The following is an 18,300-nucleotide window of genomic DNA, read 5'->3' on the forward strand; positions in this document are numbered from 1 at the left end:
AAGTAAAGTCATTACATGATCATGTGTGCTCATGATTACTACAATATTCATTCACGTTTTCTTGGCCACCTTAAGTAAAGCCATGACATTATGATATGTTAACACACTTGTTTTCAGTATAGTAATCATGTGTTAACTTAACACATGATTACTATACTGAAAACAACTGTGTAATCAACCATTTCTATACAGTCAACTAATCAATCATTAACAACCTTCCCAATCATTAACTCCCCCGCCAAGTGAAGTCACAGCATTATAACACATAACTCATTACATAGGCCTATTTTGATGTAGTGTATTTTCTGAACTTTTAAATACAATCAAAGCACCAGACAGAGAACAATAACTTTTTATTATTATGAAAGCAAGTCATAGGCCTTCACATATTGTAACACACACACACACACACACACACACACACACACACACACACACACACACACACACACACACACACACACACACACACACACATTCAATAAGTGTGGCAGTAACCCCTCTCAAGGTGCTGTGTATGGGCCCCACTGTTTGGATCAACAAACCATCTTGAATGGTTAACAGTGAAGTGAGTGTAGCCAATGGCAGCTAATGCGCCTCTGTATGCTCGCCACTCATCACTGATCAGGGTGGCTCCTGGACGCACATGCTTGACCACAATTGGGATAAGATTCTCCCGTCCTCTTCTCCTCACCAGCCACAGGATGGGACACCTCCGCTCGTTTCTTATCCCTAAAATGCCAAAGACCTATTTTTTTCTTCGCCATGTAGCAGAGGCCCTTCCGCGGTGATACTGTAAAATATACAAACAAAATACAGATATTTTACAGACAGTAAAAACGAACAACTCCAAATAAAGGAGAAGGTAACAAATGTCAACTAAACAACCTGCTCAAAGAAGTGCCCACCAAAAACAATATGCATAGTAAATCAGAATGTCAAACCCTCCCTATCTGAGATGTGCATGAGTGCAGTGATCAGGAGAGCCAGCCTGATCACAAAGGTCCCCTCTCACCCCCTCCATCAGGTCAGCACTACAAAGTACCTGTCAATACGCCTCTTCCCGCCCTGAGTTTGTCCTCTAGCAGGTTGAGACTCTCTTACTGAGGTTTTCAAACTTTTTTTTTTCGGAATAAGGTTGCCCAACCACTGACCATAATTGGCCGGATGTGGGAGGGGTGGAGTTGGTTTATTAGTCCTCTTCCCCAATCCTATTGCCCTCCAGGTAATGGATTAAAGACTCACACCACATAAGACCAGGCAGGTTTGGGGTTGTGTACAAGATGCCCCGGCACGTCAAGCCCAACCAACTCCTGCTACCTACCATGTACTAAGTGGTAGTCGCACAGCAAACTACCACTACTGGCAAACAATTCTTGTTGAAACTCATTTGTTGGAAAGCTGATATTATTATTACCGGTATTATTTATACTATGCATAGTGTTCTTAATCTTTTGAATGTAGCTCTTTGTGAGAAATATTGCTGCAGTGTGTTCTGGTATAAGGAACGGACCTGTGGTGGGGAGTCTATCAGTGAGCTGGTGCCACTGTCACACATTAAATTTTATTAACAATTATCCCCTTGTATTGATTGGGAAATGTTATACTGATCTTTTTTTCATCATTAGCTCCTGACTGTATACCAGGGATTTTTTAAATCATTTTTTTCATCATCATCTCCGCCACATATAGGCATGTCATCCTGAGTTTGTGGTCTGTTTGATTGTTTGTTCATTGCTAGGTGCACGGCTTGCCACTAGGTGGCACCAAATCCTTATTTACTAGTAGACACAGTTAGCAACAACTTCCTTGTCACGGGACTTGCAGCTAGCCAGTTGATAAGAGACACTTTAAATACCACAAGAGCTGAAATGAACGTTGTTCTTCCCTACCTTTTTCCACCAAGTCAATATTAGGCATTGATATGCTCTACTCCTTACAATTAATTTCCCCCTCATATAAGGACGACTGGAATTAGCCAGAATTTAATCCACAAGGCCTGGCACTCTGCATAAATCTTTCTTGCAAGCTAGCCCCCTCAAAAGTAGGTTAGGCTACCGCAATTTTTGAAATTGGGATATTTAAAAAGTATGTGCCACTATTAAGACTTAATGCACCACTATTTTTACAAGAACAGCCTACACACAAAAAAAAATCCCTCTCCTGACAAACCGCGGCAGTTACACAGCAACAGGTCACATACATTTCAACATAACCCACGCATAGTTATCCCCAGATTCCATCAACAGCAAAGAAAATACTCTTTAGCCACCTAGGGCGATTTATGAAAATGACAGAAAATGTGTGGCCACACTCAAACTTAAATGTCTCTTCCTTTTGGTTAACAATGTGCTTTACTCACGGTACCTTGGTCCCAGTTTCCCCTGGCGAACCAACAAACACAAAAAGTCTGGTGTACGCTGCACGAGATGCATAGGGAGACGGCTGAAGTCTTTCCTCCCTCGTCGCTGGAGGAGCCTCTGGCTTTCCTGGTCACCAGGGCGCTATCAAGGCAGCCCTGCAAGAAGATTTTCCATTTTGTGGACAGGGTACCCTTCAAAAGAGGTAGTGTGAACATGACCCATACACTACACTGGACAATTTGTTTGTAAATACAGTCCACTCAAAAATTATTGGAAAAGCAAGGCACATTTCCTTGCTTTTGTTGTTTCTTCAACACTTTGCACAGAGGCTATGTTATAACCTTTTATAACCTCTCCAAACTTGTAATGATCAATGACTTGCAAGGACAGGATTGCAGTCTTCCAAAATAGTTTTTGGTAGTGACGGACATTTGTCCATACATTGTCGGACAAAATGTTGCTGTAGCCTTTGCAATTCACTCTACTCCTACCATGATTACTTACATCAATAATAATTAAGTAGAGTTTCTAGATTCAGGGCATGGCTAAGCTCTGACAGCCTCCACCTTAGTTCACAGAGGAACTTGTCTTATGGTTTGTATCATAAATCGTTCTTTCTAGGGTTCAAATTTTGGGACAGTCCACTAAAAGGGGACTATACTGTATGTGAAAACACCCAAATAATATTCCATTGTGCCTTTATAAATGAGAAATTGTGCCTTTTAAATGAGAAATTGAATAATCAATGATAGGAGAATGAAGTGCCTATCATTAATTATTCAAAAAAGTCTTGGAACTGTCCTGGGAAATTATTTGATTGAGAACCCTGATTACATAAAATGAAAAAGGGATTTGTAGTAGTATGCCTTTAATTTGATTAAGATGAGGCACAAAAACGCATCAACACATAAGTAACTGGGGTGTAACTGTATGCTCATGCAAATAAATATTTTTATGTTTTTCTCTTACAGTGACGACTCCAGAGGAGTCCATCAGGCGCTATATGGAGGTGGTCAGGCTGGTGAGAAAGGGTTTAAGCAAGACGGCGGCGTACGAAAAAATTCCGATCGACAGAAATACCATCTGCAACCAAGCCCCTATTGCGGAGCTTGCAACGGTCAGCCCTGATGATTACATGGAAATTAGGGAGACATATCTTCCTGGTGATAGTTTATTTAACTTCGCCAAGGACTGTGCCACACAGTGTGAATCAGGTGGGCACATGCAGGAGATACAGCAACTGAAAAGAAAGGGGGACCTGCTAGATATTTCAAAAAGATGAAAAAAAAAAAGGTAAGCAGGCAGTCCTTGTTCAGGTTCTAAAAATCGTTGTTAATCATTAAGCTGTTCAATTTTCTGCATGTGCCCACCTGAAGGCGAGCTCCGCAATAGGGTGCAAGTGTTCGCAAGTTCTCTCCTTCTGTCTGTCTGTGCTTGTGTCCTTCTTCCTCTTCTTCTTCTGCTTCTTCTCCATCCTCTTCTTCTCTCTCTTTTTCCTGTCTCTCTTGTTCCTCTTCTTTCTCTTCCTCTCTGGCTCCGAGTCACTTGAAGAGGAGGTGGAGGAGCTGGAGGTGGAGGAATCGGAGGGTCGAGCTTGTTGGGCAGCTGCTGCGCTGGTGGTGGTTGCAGCCGCTCCCTCCATAGCGGTGGCCTTAAGTTTTAAAGCTGCAAAAAGAGAGGAGCTACTAAATACACAATCCTGAGACATGACCTGACAGCTGATACAGTCGTCAATTCCAATCTCATTTTTTGTCAATTACAGACAGAACATGACACAATACTTTCAATAGCTTTGATATAGCCCCCAACGCAATGTTGCGTAAAATAGGGCGATATTGCCCCCGCCTGCGTTTCTCATCTCCAATTGGCCAATCAGAACTGAGCCATATGGGAGCTGCTGTGGCCAACTGGAGACGAGAAACGCTATACTATACTGTTAAACTAGATAATGAAAACACAGACCAAAATGAAATGCACATTCATGCATGTAAATACTCCATATATGTGAAAAATGGTGGACTGTTCCTTTAACATTAACACTCAACACTTACATATTAACAATTCAGGGAAGCTGAAGAAGGTGGTGTTTGTTTAAATGTGGCTGCCTTCAATATAGGTCTAAAGTGAAGGGGAAAATCCTGGTTTGTGTTCATAGTACGGCCCTTGGAGAACTTTTACGGCCCCTCGGATGAATTTGAATTGGCCCTTCGAATGAGAAAGGTTCCCCACCACTGACGTAGGCTATAGGTTAAGCTTACCCTCTTTCACTCTTCTGCGGTGAGACTGTGCCCATTTTGGGTTGACCTCCACACGCGTCTGTAGCACAGTACACAGGATTGCAGGACACAGCATCCTGCAGGACACTTCAAAAACAAGGGTAACGAATAAATGACCTGTCCAGTTCTATAAAAAAGAATACCCTGAAAAAGAACACCCTGTTGTTTCTACAGCTCCTAGAAGTGAGACAAATAAATTAAATACTTTGCCATGCACCTCATATTGACATAGCAAATGTATCAATGAGCAAGTCATATTGGTCACAAAGAAGTTAATCTTACATTCTTTCAGTCTTCTATGGCGAGTTAGGCCTTCAGGTGACTCGTCTTCGCCATATTATGAGACAGCAGCCTGTGAAAACATGGTAAATAGAATAACCCATTAACCTTGGGTCCTAATATAATACATGGACATAAACTAGCCTACATTATAAAGACAAGGTCAGTAGACCTCCACGTGAAACAATAAGAAAAAGTGACCATACATAATTTCAATTTCTTGAAGAGGCCATCTACACATATTTGTGCAACAGGTGCCGTTTTGAGGACCCATACTTTTTAAGGACAGGTTGCCTACTGTTTGCAAATGGCAGGGTATTTCACATTGATTTCGGGGTGGCGTGCTCAACTTGACCACTCTGGTCGACATTGAGCTCGCGCTGATACATTGGGCTCGCGTTACTGAGAACGATTCCCTGATTGACGCTCCCAACGCAGGACGCTCCCCTGTCGGCTCGCTCCCACTAGCCAGACTATCGGTCCCACCGCCATATAACGGAGCTAGTTATCTTTTTGATGTTAGTTTTTTTGTTTCTAACCCTAACCCTAACCTTGACCCTAAACCTAACCCTAAATTGCTTGTATGTGGCAGTGTATGATAATACGTGAAATATAATCGGGTGGGACTACACGTCCGGGAGTGATAGAAACACCTGGGACTGCACGTCCGGGAGCGATCTCAGTTGGGAGTGTCCATCTACCACCGTTTCAAAGTAGCATGGAACTAAATTATATCCCACCTTTGACTTGATTTTACGCCGGTGGGTCTTGGAACCCCTGTGTGACTGCCTAGGTTTCAGGATAGAGAAAGTAAAACAAAAATCATTGAGTAAAATCGATGGGGGACACAAAAACGTCGCTACTTGAGGAAAAATAGCATTACTACAGGGATGTTAGCTACTCGATACATAGTAGTGACGCTACGACCAAGCTACTAGAGAATGTAATTAAATTAGTCGCTTCGCTACTGCCCAGCACTGAAAACCAACATACCCAGACGGCACACCAGTCTTTCCAACGTCGCCTATGCATTTTTGCCGCTGTAAAATACATTGGCAAGGCGTCTAAGCGTTAGTTCATCAGCGAAATACCGGGCAGACGTGAAAAATGAGCAGTGCCCAGAATCTAGTTGATGAGCTAACGCAATAGCATGCTAACGGTAGCCTTTGTCTATCTTTAGGCAGGGGAAAGGCAACTGAGAACGAGCAATGTCAAACAATTTACCATCAACAAGTATACTTAACATATTCACCGTTTCACCACAGCATTTTGTCATTACGATGCTCGCAAGTAATCAGAATTTACTAGCGTACAGCAGCAACTAGTGTAGTCACATTGAGGGGACTTGAGCTACCAGCTATGTAAAACGGCTGTGCCATAACTTAGCAATGGCGGATCTGTGTTCAGAGGAGCTATTCAATCGCTCTTGAGTACTGAAACTTTAAACCACAGTTGAGTAAAATGTACTTACATGTATATGACGCCCATTTTCCGTTGGTATGTGAGGAACTTTTCCCCCATATCGCCAAGAAACTTGTAAACCACACAGACAACGCGTGGTTCTGTTCAATCAGGAAGGTGATGTTGACCGCGGCTGATGGCTTCTTTGTGGCTTGTGTGTGGAATTCGCATTGTGCCAATTAGTTTTACTGCCACCTAAAGGCTTGGTGTAGAACTAATTTAACCAGAGACGGTCTATTTTCAACTAACTTGAACAATCCTTGCTTTAGTTCAGAATACCATTTTTAAAAAACCAGAGTGGCCAAGCACATTGATGTTTTTCCTCAAAAGCAGCAGAGGAACCTTTTTAATTCGAAGGGTCACTTCAAAATGTAGGCCTATGTCCAAGAAAGATCATTCAGATGATTCTATTTTGATAGCCTATTCTGTAGGTTCATTTAAATGTTTATAGCACAGATCGAATTGTTTGATCAACTTAATTTCTGAGCTTATAGTATCATAATAAAATGTACTGACAGCAAAGCTGTGGCTAGTAGAAAGGTTTATGCAGGGGTGGGGAACCTTTTTCATTCGAGGGGCCACTTCAAATTCCTACCATGGTCATAAAATCCTCCGGGGGCCGTACTATGAACACAAATCAGGATTTCCCCATAAAATTTAGGCCTATATAGACACCTTTAGGCCTATATAGACATATAGACATCTTTAAAGGTAGACACCTTTAAAACAGTCCCCACCTTTTCTAGGTCCCCTGAATATAACTTAATTGCATTGGAAATGTAATTTCTAAGATTCCTTTAGGCCTGCAAAATATGTCATAGGCCTATTTCATGTGAAGTTGCAAAACATTATAATGATATCAGGGGCCGGATAAAACCGCCTCAAGGGCCCTCGAGACATAGGTTCCCTACCCCTGGTTTAATGGTTAGTGATTCTGAAAAACACCACTGGGCAGCGTGAAAAAACATACACACACACAGACACACATTTTAGTAAAAGGCCAAAAAATGCCCTTGGGCCCCCAACAATCCCGTTGCCTAGGGACCCCAAAATCCTAAAAACAGGCCTGCCGACCCCCCACTCACCTGACCTCACCCCACCCCACCCCACTTGAAATTGACTGGGGCAGCTCCCGACCTGATCACTGGCATTTACATATTAAAGGCTCTTCTAAGAAGGGGATGGGAGGGGGGCATGGGGGAGCCGCAAATGCTGTGGCTTGAGGTATGAGGCAATTTAAGGTGCAAAACTCATCCACAAATTCCTCTTTTCATGCAGTGTCCCATATCAGCCAAAAAGTTAATCATAATTTACATAGTTACTCATAAATTGAACAGAATAACTATGCAGTTGTTATTTATTTAGTAAGGTGCCATTTCCACGTAGCAGGATAATTTTACATGTGGATATTTTGTTCTCCTTTTTAAGCGGAAACACGACAAAATTGTTTTTTTTTTGAGGCAGGTTTTTTGATATGGCTACATGGAGATAGAAGGCCAATACCAATGCTTTTTCAGAAATAGTACAATACGTGGAAGCGGTTTCTAAATTCCTTTTTAAGCGGAAACACGACAAAATTGATTTTTTTTTAGGCAGGTTTTTTGATATGGCTACGTGGAGATAGAAGGCCAATACCAATGCTTTTTCAGAAATAGTACAATACGTGGAAGCGGTTTCTAAATTCATCCTCACTGTTGTCCTAGTTTTCTAGGCTCATTGGTGGTGTTAATGTGCATAGGCATGGTGTGATGTGACGGTGGAAAAAGGAATGGATTGGGGGGGGATCAGTTTATTTTCTCGTTGAGGACCCAGTGGCAGCAGATGGGTTGAAGTACAGGGGTAGTAATGTCAGCATCTGAAACAGCACAGAAACAAGAGACAAACAGTACATAAAATGTAAAAAAAAAAACCAAAAAAAAACAGCGACACTGCATACCAACCATTGACACACAGCTGCACATATATTATAAAAGTATCCAGTGAGGCTCATGAACTGACCTGTGGTGAGAGTGAGTGTCAAATGTTTATGTTAAAAAGCATCATGAGATTAACTTACAGTTTGAGGATCTCTTCTGACCCCTGTAACGGTAGATTCTTCTCAGGCCCATGACCTGAAGACGTGGGCTCATGGACTGACCTGTGACAAGAGCTAGAAAGTCAAATGTCTGAAGTGTCACCGTCTACAGGCTCTTCCTACAGCAGGGGTGGGAAACCTATGTCTCAAGGGCCGTTTCACCGGGCCCCCCGACATAATTTCAATGTTATGCAGCTTCACATGAAATAAAACACATTTTGTAAATGAATCTTAGGAATGACATTTGCAATACAATTAAGTTATATTCAGGTGACAAAGAGAAGGTGGGGTCTGTTTTGAAGCTGGCTGCCTTCAATATAGGCCTTACCTGCCTGTGGATGAAAAGTCTATCATCTATATTGACCCTTTTAATTTAAAAGTGTACTCGCTACTCTGTGGTATTTTTTATACAGTCAAGGATAAGTGGGGCAGTCATTGGTAAGCGGTTAGGGTGTCCTGTAGCCCAGGGCTGAACAACCCAAAGGTTGCTGGTTCATCTCCCAGCCCGCCAGGTTGGTGGAGGGAGTAATTAACCAGTGCTCTCTCCACCATCCTCCATGACTGAGGTACCCCAAGTATGGTACCTTCCCGCCACACTGCAACATACTGCTCCCTTGGGATGCCAATGTAGGCTGCACCCTTGCACAGGTGAGGCATAAAATGCAATTTCGTTGTGTGCAGTGTATACTTGTGTGCTGTGTCACAATGGCAAAGGTGGGCTTTCACTTATATACACCTAGAGATTTTTTCCCCTGAGTCCAATGTTTTTAAAACAGTTGAAACATGAACATTTACAGTCAATATTTACAATGGAATAGTAGACCTCTGTGTCATATTCCCAAGGAATGGTAGCATCGCATCTGCTGTGCTGTGCTGAGTCAAAGTAATTCATAAGCCTACTGGTTGTGTTTTCCCTGCCCATTCACAACTTTGATGGCCTGCAATTTATTCAGATGTGTTCTACAACTTTTTGATGAAACTTCCATTTTACATTTGATACCACAAACTAGGCTTACTTGTTGTGCTGTGTGGATTTTTGTTGAGCAGGGATCTCACTTACCAATTAGCATGTTTTCCTCTTGTTACCAGCATCAGTCTGAACCTGACTGGACACCTGTGCACTTCACCATATGTGAACTCTGAGGGCAAGTGTAGAAGCCTGGCAAATAAAGACAGGAATAAGTCGGTCTCAGTATCACTGTGCAACTACATTCACAATGTAATATGTTGGTTGAATTCTGTCCATCACAATTTAATATTATGGTTTACATTTCGGCATACAACTTTCACAATGCCATATTAGTTACATTTAGCTAGCTAGTGTCCTATTTGGTAAGGACATGTACAAGTGATGTAGGCTGTACAGCAGGGGTGGGCAACTTTCATTATAAGGTGGGCCAACATTTTTAATTACCACAATCAGTGGGCCACATCACCACGCACTTGAATTTACAAAAGGATACTTCACTTTTTCTTTATTTATACCTGAATGCTTACACTATTGATTTATAGGGGGGTTAAAAACTGTCCTGCGCCCGAGCCTCCAGTTGCCCATCCCTGCTGTACAGTATCCTAACAGCAAGGCTCTCGTAGTATTTCAAATAATGGTCTATATAAAAACTGGTTATAATAGGTACAGTGCAGCATAAACAGGGTTGAGGGGGTGGTTTCTTTTATTTCGTTGTACCTACCGAGTAGTTTAGCCAATGTCTGTGTGACACGTTCATGCTGCCACCTCCACAGCATCCTCTTCACAACCGCAGGGGCAAAGCATCCTTTTTCAGTCCAAGATATAGACTAGAAAATGAGTGACAGCATCACAATCAGGTATGCAAGTGTAGTGGACCACCCATTTTTGTCTTTTTGTTATTCCCTTATTCTCACTCCCTGTCTTTTTGTTGTCCTGTCAGAAGTTGTCTTTTAGTTTAATTATGCTGTTGCACGTTTTCGCCAATAGATGGCATCATAGGACCAGCAATGAGTGCAGAGACCCTCTCTGGTGCAGTAGCCAGTGACTTCGGTCACATAAGAAGAACGAAACGTGGAAGTGACAGGCTTTGTTATGATACAGAAGGCAGTGGTGTCAGCTGTACAGTTATGCTGAGGAAAATGTAAATAAATAACGAACTCTACACACTTGAGGATCTTATTTATTAAGTGTTCAACATAAGCATTCACGCAATAATGCCACCAGGTCACATTTAAGATTTAACTAGGAGTATTTTGTTATGGATCTTATGTAGTGATAGACTTACCATTTCTTGTTCTGGCATATCTGGCCTATTCCCAAGAGAAGGCTGATGTCCCTGTCTGTTGATCTGATTTTGGCGTCGGCAAGATGCTTCGTGCTGTCTGGGTTTCAAACCTAGTGGTGAAATGACAAGGGATTTTATGTAAACAAAATGCGTATTTCTGTACAGTAAACAGATCTAAGAAGTTCCCAGAGCACCCTACGATAGCTGGTATGGTTGGCACAAAGACCCAAAGAGCAAAATTGTCCCAAGATTGTCTTCCAAACAATTCCACTCCAAACATTTTCCTTCTGAAATAAACAATGTCCATATCCAATCAAACCTCAGTAGGCAGCTATCTCGTCAGGTCGGCCTTACCAGAGCCATTGATAACAGAGTTACGCCTACCTTTGATCTCGGCGGGAAAGTCACCTAGTGGCTGTGTAGACACGCTAATGGCTCTGTAAAGTTCTAAACAAACAGAGAGCCGTCATTGACTTCTACTGAGCAGAATAAGCCTTTCTACGGTAAGCATTGAATAAATATGCACACAAACGGGATCCATCCCATTTTTTTAGGTAATTCGTCTAGTACATCTAGGTGATATAAAATACTGTGTTGTTTACACGCTACTGTCGTAGAACTGGTGTGTTTTTATCACGTTTTGAGGGAAATCACCATTAGCTTAGCCAGGAGCCCGCCACTTACCTATGAGATGCTAACTTTCTTGGTAGCTTTTGACTGTAATCGCTAAAGCGTTGTGTTCATTATTTACACTACAAATATTAATTCGTTAAAAACTAATCACATACACTTGTATGTCTATAGATCTCTAGCAGTGAGACGCAGGCCAGCTTTAGCCTTTATGAGGCTGCATCAGACCTGCCAAAAACATGCATCGTTGCATGCAGGCAGAGTGAAGAGGATCAGGGCAGAGACGTGTAGTCCCTACACACGACTCTGAATCAGTGGCATGGAGCAGGGCCATGGATCTGTCATGTGGACTAAATAAATTATAATTAAAAAAAGACAACAACTGTATAACTAGTACTTGAGTGGGTCAATTAAACATTTTTTTAAATGTATTTATGTATGTTTTGAACACAGAAATACACTGGATGCTCACTGCTATGGTGCCAAGTTAGACAATAACCTAGTGTGAATATGCATTTTTAATACTGTATACCTTTTGTTATTAACTGTGTGAAGGCATAGCATAATGGTAGAACATCATACAGACACTTGGAATGCTTTGTAAGCATCAAACTGTTGACAGAGCACGACACGCATGAAGAATTCACATAGGCCTAAGAGTAAGGTTTGAGGTTTCTTTTTGCTCAGCGTAACAGTAATACAACAACAAAACTGTACACTTCATAGTTGCAAAACTGAGCTAATGGAACATATTTACAGCAATGCAAGTGATAATGATAAAAAACAAGAAACAGATAGAGCAGTCCAGTTTTGGGTGCAAAACACAGGTAGTGTAACAGATGTAAAGAAACTGGCCATAATACAAACGAAACATCTGGAGTTGTTTTGGAATGGTGATGTGGGAGAAGAAATGGAGCCTATGCAATCCTACAGAGTGTGGAAGGCCAAAACAGGACACAGGCTTGTCAAGTGATCCGGTTTCTGTAGTACCGAGTAGTAGTAGTCTGTAGTATGGAGCCTCTGCAGGTGTCATGCAACTCACAGCACTCCTGAGTGTTGTGCCTGTCAACAACACAGACATGCAGCGGTCATACTCAACGTGTAACATTGAAATAGACAGAAAATTAAAACTGTAAAAGGGGTCTATGCTGCTGTATATGAACAACAAATATCATTATCAGTGAATATGGTACACCTGGAGCAATTAAGTGAAGAACCAGATGAAGGTGGGAGACAAGCTGTATGAAGACGAGCAATGAAATGAAGAATCACATTGTAATAACAATATACACACCATGACTGTGAAGGTGGAAGACAAGGTGTATGAAGAAGGGCCGGAAATCTGTTCAGGGGTCATCAGTCAATGATGAGTGAATATGACACAGCTGGAGCAATGAAATAAAGAAACACATGAAGTTAGGAAGGGCACTGACAATCTGTTCAGGGGTCATCAGTCAATGATGAGTGAATATGACACACCTGGAGCAATGAAATAAAGAATCACATGAAGTTAGGAAGGGCACTGACAATCTGTTCAGGGGTCATCAGTCAATGATGAGTGAATATACAATATACAATATACACACCAAGAGCAATGAAATAAAGAAACACATGAAGTTGGGAAGGGCACCGACAATCTGTTCAGGGGTCATCAGTCAATGATGAGTGAATATGACACACCTGGAGCAATGAAATAAAGAATCACATGAAGTTAGGAAGGGCACTGACAATCTGTTCAGGGGTCATCAGTGAAGTAAAGAATCACATAGTAATAATAACAACACACCAAGCGGTGAATGTGGGGGCAAGCTGTATGAGGAAGAGCAATGACATAAAGAAACACATGAAGTTGGGAAGGGCACTGACAATCTGTTCAGGGGTCATCAGTCAATGATGAGTGAATATGACACCTGGAGCAATGAAATAAAGAATCACATGAAGTTAGGAAGGGCACTGACAATCTGTTCAGGGGTCATCAGTCAATGATGAGTGAATATGACACACCTGGAGCAATGAAATAAAGAATCACATGAAGTTAGGAAGGGCACTGACAATCTGTTCAGGGGTCATCAGTCAATGATGAGTGAATATGACACACCTGGAGCAATGAAATAAAGAATCACATGAAGTTAGGAAGGGCACTGACAATCTGTTCAGGGGTCATCAGTCAATGATGAGTGAATATGACACACCTGGAGCAATGAAATAAAGAAACACATGAAGTTCTGGGGTAATCAGTGAAGTAAAGAATGACATAGTAATAATAACAACACACCAAGCTGTGAATGTGGGGAGGGGGGCAAGCTGCATGAAGACGAGCAATGAAATGAAGAATCACATTGTAATAACAATATACACACCATGACTGTGAAGGTGGAAGACAAGCTGTATGAAGAAGGGCCGGAAATCTGTTCAGGGGTCATCAGTCAATGATGAGTGAATATGACACACCTGGAGCAATGAAATAAAGAAACACATGAAGTTCAGGGGTCATCAGTGAAGTAAGGAATCACATAGTAATGATAGCAACACACCAAGCTGTGAATGAGGGGAGGGGGGCAAGCTGTATGAAGAAGGGCCGGATATCTGTGAATGATGAGTGAACATGACACACCTGGAGCAATGAAATAAAGAAACACATTGTTATAATATACACACCAAGCTGTGAGTGTGGGGGCAAGCTGTATGAGGAAGAGCAATGAAATAAAGAAACACATGAAGTTGGGAAGGGCACTGACAATCTGTTCAGGGGTCATCAGTGAAGTAAAATGATAGACTGGCAGACAAAAAAAATAGACATTAATCCACCACTCATTCAAATCAATCAGAAACTATTTGATTTCACAGAGCTAAAAGGAGAAATACAGGTATACGGCGCATTGTCAATGCGGTGCACATCTGGCTACGGACTGTGCATAGTAGTTCGACTAGCCAACTTCAAAACTGTTCAGCAAACTGTTCAGCAACTGTTCAGCAAACATCCATGGTTTACTCAACAGAAATATATATTTCTCGGTTTCTGAAATACCTGGGGTCATCAACTTCAGTACTTTAATATTCGGGACTCAATTGTAATTTTTGTAGCTAGCCAACACATCCACGTAAATGCTTACTCGCTACGCTAACCACATGCAGCTACATGCATTCAAATAGCTGGGAAGATCAAACCACGAATGTACACGGGTAATATGGCGTTATATGAATGTGGGAAGTAGAAAACACAGTCGTTTATGATACAGATAGTAGCGCATTGTATAGGATTGTAACGTAGTCACTTGTAAAGTTGGACCAGAGCCAAGCCGCTATGCTAACTTAAGCTACCAGAAGTGGTTATTCATTCCTAAACAGCGTTCGTCTTTAACATCGACATCGCAATTTTCATGCAAACCACATGCAATTACATAATTGAAGGCTATACTTTAGACAACGGATACTGAAACACAGAAAACATTTCGATTTGTTCTCCCATTTATCAACTTACCGAGAAAGGTGTCGACAGTCAAACGAAAGTCTACGGGGCCCACTTCCGGATATGGAACTTCTTGAAGTCTACAGGGAGGAGCCATGACACGGAAAATAGACCCCGCCCCTTGCCCACGTATGCCAATGGGATATACACAACTCTTTTCTATTCATGACTCTGGGCCTTACCATAGACACATCTAAGCTTATGGGCCTTACGAGTGGCCCGTAAATTTACAATCTCAAACGTCATCACCGTATAAGCCATGGCACAACACAAGCGTTTTTTTGAGAATACAATATATCTTGGCACGTTTGCGCTAGTTATCTGAACACTGATCGTTAACGAATGGCCGAAATAGTGTAGAGCTAGCTGTCATTTATGTTGTGCTAGCTAGGGTCAAGTCGTCTCATCCAAACTAGCCACAGTAGGGGGGGGATTACGCTTCAAATGAACGTGAATGACTCAAAACTTAAGAAATATGTTGTTAGAATGTACCGTATACAAGGTTAGTCTATGAGGTTAAATAGTTTTCTAACATATACATATTTTATATCCCAGTTACGTACCTTATCTTCTGCACGAATCGAGGCCTCCTGTTTCATTGGGCACAATCACGTCACTGGGTAGTCTATGATTATCAGTTTTGAGAAGTGGTGACTTGGCGTTTGGCCTACCACAAGGGTCTTATCATTCTCTAATTGTAAGCTAGCCTATTAATATAATAGCCTATATTTGGTTACGGTTTGAACTGAAATACGTTTATACATTATAAAGAAGTAAGGTCATTGAAATCGTGAAAAAAAAACTGACTAAATGTGGAAGTCGTCGCTGCAGCGCCACAGAAACTCCTTCGGCTGGCTCCCTTCAGGGCGTTGGTGATGGCTGGCTAATGACCACACATCGGAACGAGAGACACCTTAAATAAGCCGCTAAAAGAATGCAGATAGTGGGAAACGAAACGTTACATTAAGACGGGAGCAGGTAATAAGAATGAAACGTGACTCCCTGTGTTTGCGGGAAGGGGGTGTAGGCTACTATGATGGCCTGGAGAGGTTGCTTCAAGTCCGCAGGTGACGAAGGAAGTGTCGAACCCCCAGCTACGAACGCCACAGCCGCTGTTCCTGACAATGCTCTGTAGCTTCTCTGAAGTTGCCCATTGCCATAAGGTCTGGTTGAGATGACTGGCTCCACACGGCGAGGATTGTTATGCACATTGGCAATGGGCTGATTATTTCGGCTGGTCATCATAGAAATCCACACTAGTAGCCTAAATGTAGGCTAGGCCAGGGTTTTCCAAACTGTGGTCCGTGCACCCCTGGGGTTGCGCAGCCTGTGGTGCGCGAGCTGAATAGAGCAATGGTGAGAGTTTTTATACAGCATCAATGAACTTTAAGTAGTTTTTAATTGTACGGTGAATTGTATGCTGGAAGGGTCCATTTGAAGTGCAGTTTAACTCCAAGACTTGGAAAAGAGGATTATTCAAAACTGTGCATAATGTGCAGTGAATGTACAGTGAATCCATACTTGCGTGGCCATCAGCACACCAAAATATTCGCTAAGGGGGTGCGCGAGCCACAATGAAATGTACAAGGGGGTGCGCGGTGGGGGGGGGGGTTGAGTTTGGGAACCGCTGGCCTAGGCTACCACCTTTATCCTGAGTGTCATTTAATGACTACAACATTATTCCATTATTGCTGGAGAGGCAACATTAACTAAGGTTGGATTCATGTATGACTGGGTTGATCTGACAGGATTTTCATCAGTCATGTTAATACATGATATGTTAACCTTGTAATTCACACCACGAATTTCCCTTTGATCTACCACATTTACTTAATGGTAAGTCCTCATCACTCATGTCATGACTCCTTATTAACTAATGATAGATTAAATATCACTATGTACATAAATCATGTGTTAATTCACCATAAATCATACATTACTTCCAACATTATTCCGTTATAATTCATGCACCATTATTGTAAAGTGTTACCTTTGATTCTTTGTGTATGCTGCTGGTTTGTTACTCATTTGTACATACTCTCAATATGTGTATTATATGTGCAAAATACTAAAAGTATTGTTGGATGTGTGACTTCAACTGTAGGTGGCCAAAGAGCACACTTATACAAACACACCAAATCCACAGGGGGGCGCGAGCTGGCAGCTGGCTTTCTGGGCCTACTGAAGTCAATGAGTGCATCTTAAAGGGGCATTCCACCGGTGGAGACATGAATATGTTACTGAAAGTGGGTCATATGTATAGTAGAATAGTAACATACATTTCTAATTTGGTGCCTTCTTGGCCAAGAAAAGGCAGAAAATGACTTTTTAGTGCTTGTGGATTTGTGACAACAATCCCCATAATGCACGGCAATGCTCAAGTTCCACAGGCCACACCCAGTTATTTGGGACTCTATGCATCATCCCTCCCTCAGCTTGCAGGCAGTGTTGCCAGATTGGGCTGTTTCCTGCCCAATTGGGCTGCTTAGGATGGTCGTGTGCGGGTAAAAATGGAATTTAGCAGAAAAACCCGCCCAATTTTAGCCATAGAAATCAATAGAATTGGGCGGGATTTTGAGCTTCTAGGCTGGTTTTGAGCAGTTTTTGGGCTGGAAATCATCAGCCTCATCTGGCAACCCTGCTTGCAGGTGCATCACAGTGGGACAGACATCACTGGAAAGGAGAAGCTGGATCACACTGCAGCTTAGTTTTCAAGACTTTATTTTGTGCACACACGCGACCAACGTTTCTGTGTTGCTACACCTTCTTCAGAGTCAAATGATAGCAAGAGAGAGACACACATTTCAAGACTTGACATTCACAGGTGATCCTACTTGGTTTGGCTAAATTGGTCTGATCTCATTGCAGGTAATTGACCCCACCCCCCAACACCAGGACAAGATTGTAGACAATTAGACAGCTTGCCAACTTCCCAAAACAAAATAAAAAAGTGAAAAAAACAATACACAAAGAACATTGTCAATAAAACCACAGCTACAATTATTAGAAGACCACAGCCACGATGCTGGAACAATTTGTTACAGAGAGCAAGACATATTGTGTTCCTCATTTATGCCCTGAGGCTCCACTGAATGTAGAGTATGAATCCAAAATGCCTTTCCACAAAGCCTCTCTGTCTAATTGTCTGCAATCTTGTCCTGGTGTTGGGGGGGTGGGGTCAATTACCTGCAATGAGATGAGACCAATTTAGCCAAACCAAGTGGGATCACCTGTGAATGTCAAGTCCTGAAATGTGTGTCTCTCTCTTGCTATCATTTGACTCTGAAGAAGGTGTAGCAACACCGAAACGTTGGTCGGGTGTGTGCACAAAATAAAGTCTTGAAAACTAAGCTGCAGTGTGTTCCAGCTTCTCCTTTCCAGCTATGCCAGTGACTTACTGGCAGTGTTGCCAGATGAGGCTGATGATTTCCAGCCCAAAAAATGCTCAAAACCCGCCTGGAAGCACTAAATCCCGCCCAATTCTATTGATGTC

General features: G+C 42.1%; 1 protein-coding gene and 3 long non-coding RNA genes across 6 annotated transcripts; 1 reads left to right on the forward strand and 3 right to left on the reverse strand.

The window, feature by feature from the left end:
* Window positions 1–2,429: 2,429 nt before the first annotated feature.
* Window positions 2,430–3,645, forward strand: LOC134460604 (coiled-coil domain-containing protein 106-like). Its single transcript, XM_063212978.1, has 2 exons — window positions 2,430–2,565; window positions 3,335–3,645. The coding sequence occupies exons 1-2, from the start codon at window positions 2,430–2,432 to the stop codon at window positions 3,643–3,645; spliced, it is 447 nt and encodes a 148-aa protein (XP_063069048.1).
* Window positions 3,646–4,628: 983 nt separating this feature from the next.
* Window positions 4,629–7,364, reverse strand: LOC134460607 (uncharacterized). Its single transcript, XR_010037115.1, has 4 exons — window positions 6,390–7,364; window positions 5,659–5,707; window positions 4,922–4,991; window positions 4,629–4,726 (listed from the first exon to the last, which is right to left on the reverse strand). It is a non-coding gene; the product is annotated as an uncharacterized LOC134460607 (long non-coding RNA).
* Window positions 7,365–7,571: 207 nt separating this feature from the next.
* LOC134461480 (uncharacterized) lies at window positions 7,572–10,986 on the reverse strand. Of its 3 annotated transcripts, XR_010037282.1 has the most exons (5): window positions 10,709–10,986; window positions 10,145–10,250; window positions 9,514–9,612; window positions 8,436–8,516; window positions 7,572–8,234 (listed from the first exon to the last, which is right to left on the reverse strand). It is a non-coding gene; the product is annotated as an uncharacterized LOC134461480 (long non-coding RNA). The 3 variants fall into 3 exon arrangements; XR_010037281.1 differs by lacking the exon at window positions 7,572–8,234 and having other exon boundaries at window positions 8,311–8,516; XR_010037280.1 differs by lacking the exons at window positions 7,572–8,234; window positions 8,436–8,516 and having other exon boundaries at window positions 9,256–9,612.
* Window positions 10,987–11,838: 852 nt separating this feature from the next.
* Window positions 11,839–14,959, reverse strand: LOC134461481 (uncharacterized). The gene is made up of 3 exons (XR_010037283.1): window positions 14,820–14,959; window positions 12,633–12,723; window positions 11,839–12,400 (listed from the first exon to the last, which is right to left on the reverse strand). It is a non-coding gene; the product is annotated as an uncharacterized LOC134461481 (long non-coding RNA).
* Between the last annotated feature and the right edge of the window lie 3,341 nt (window positions 14,960–18,300).

Source organism: Engraulis encrasicolus, chromosome 13 (genome assembly GCF_034702125.1).
Source record: "Engraulis encrasicolus isolate BLACKSEA-1 chromosome 13, IST_EnEncr_1.0, whole genome shotgun sequence".
NCBI classification, from domain to species: domain Eukaryota; kingdom Metazoa; phylum Chordata; class Actinopteri; order Clupeiformes; family Engraulidae; genus Engraulis; species Engraulis encrasicolus.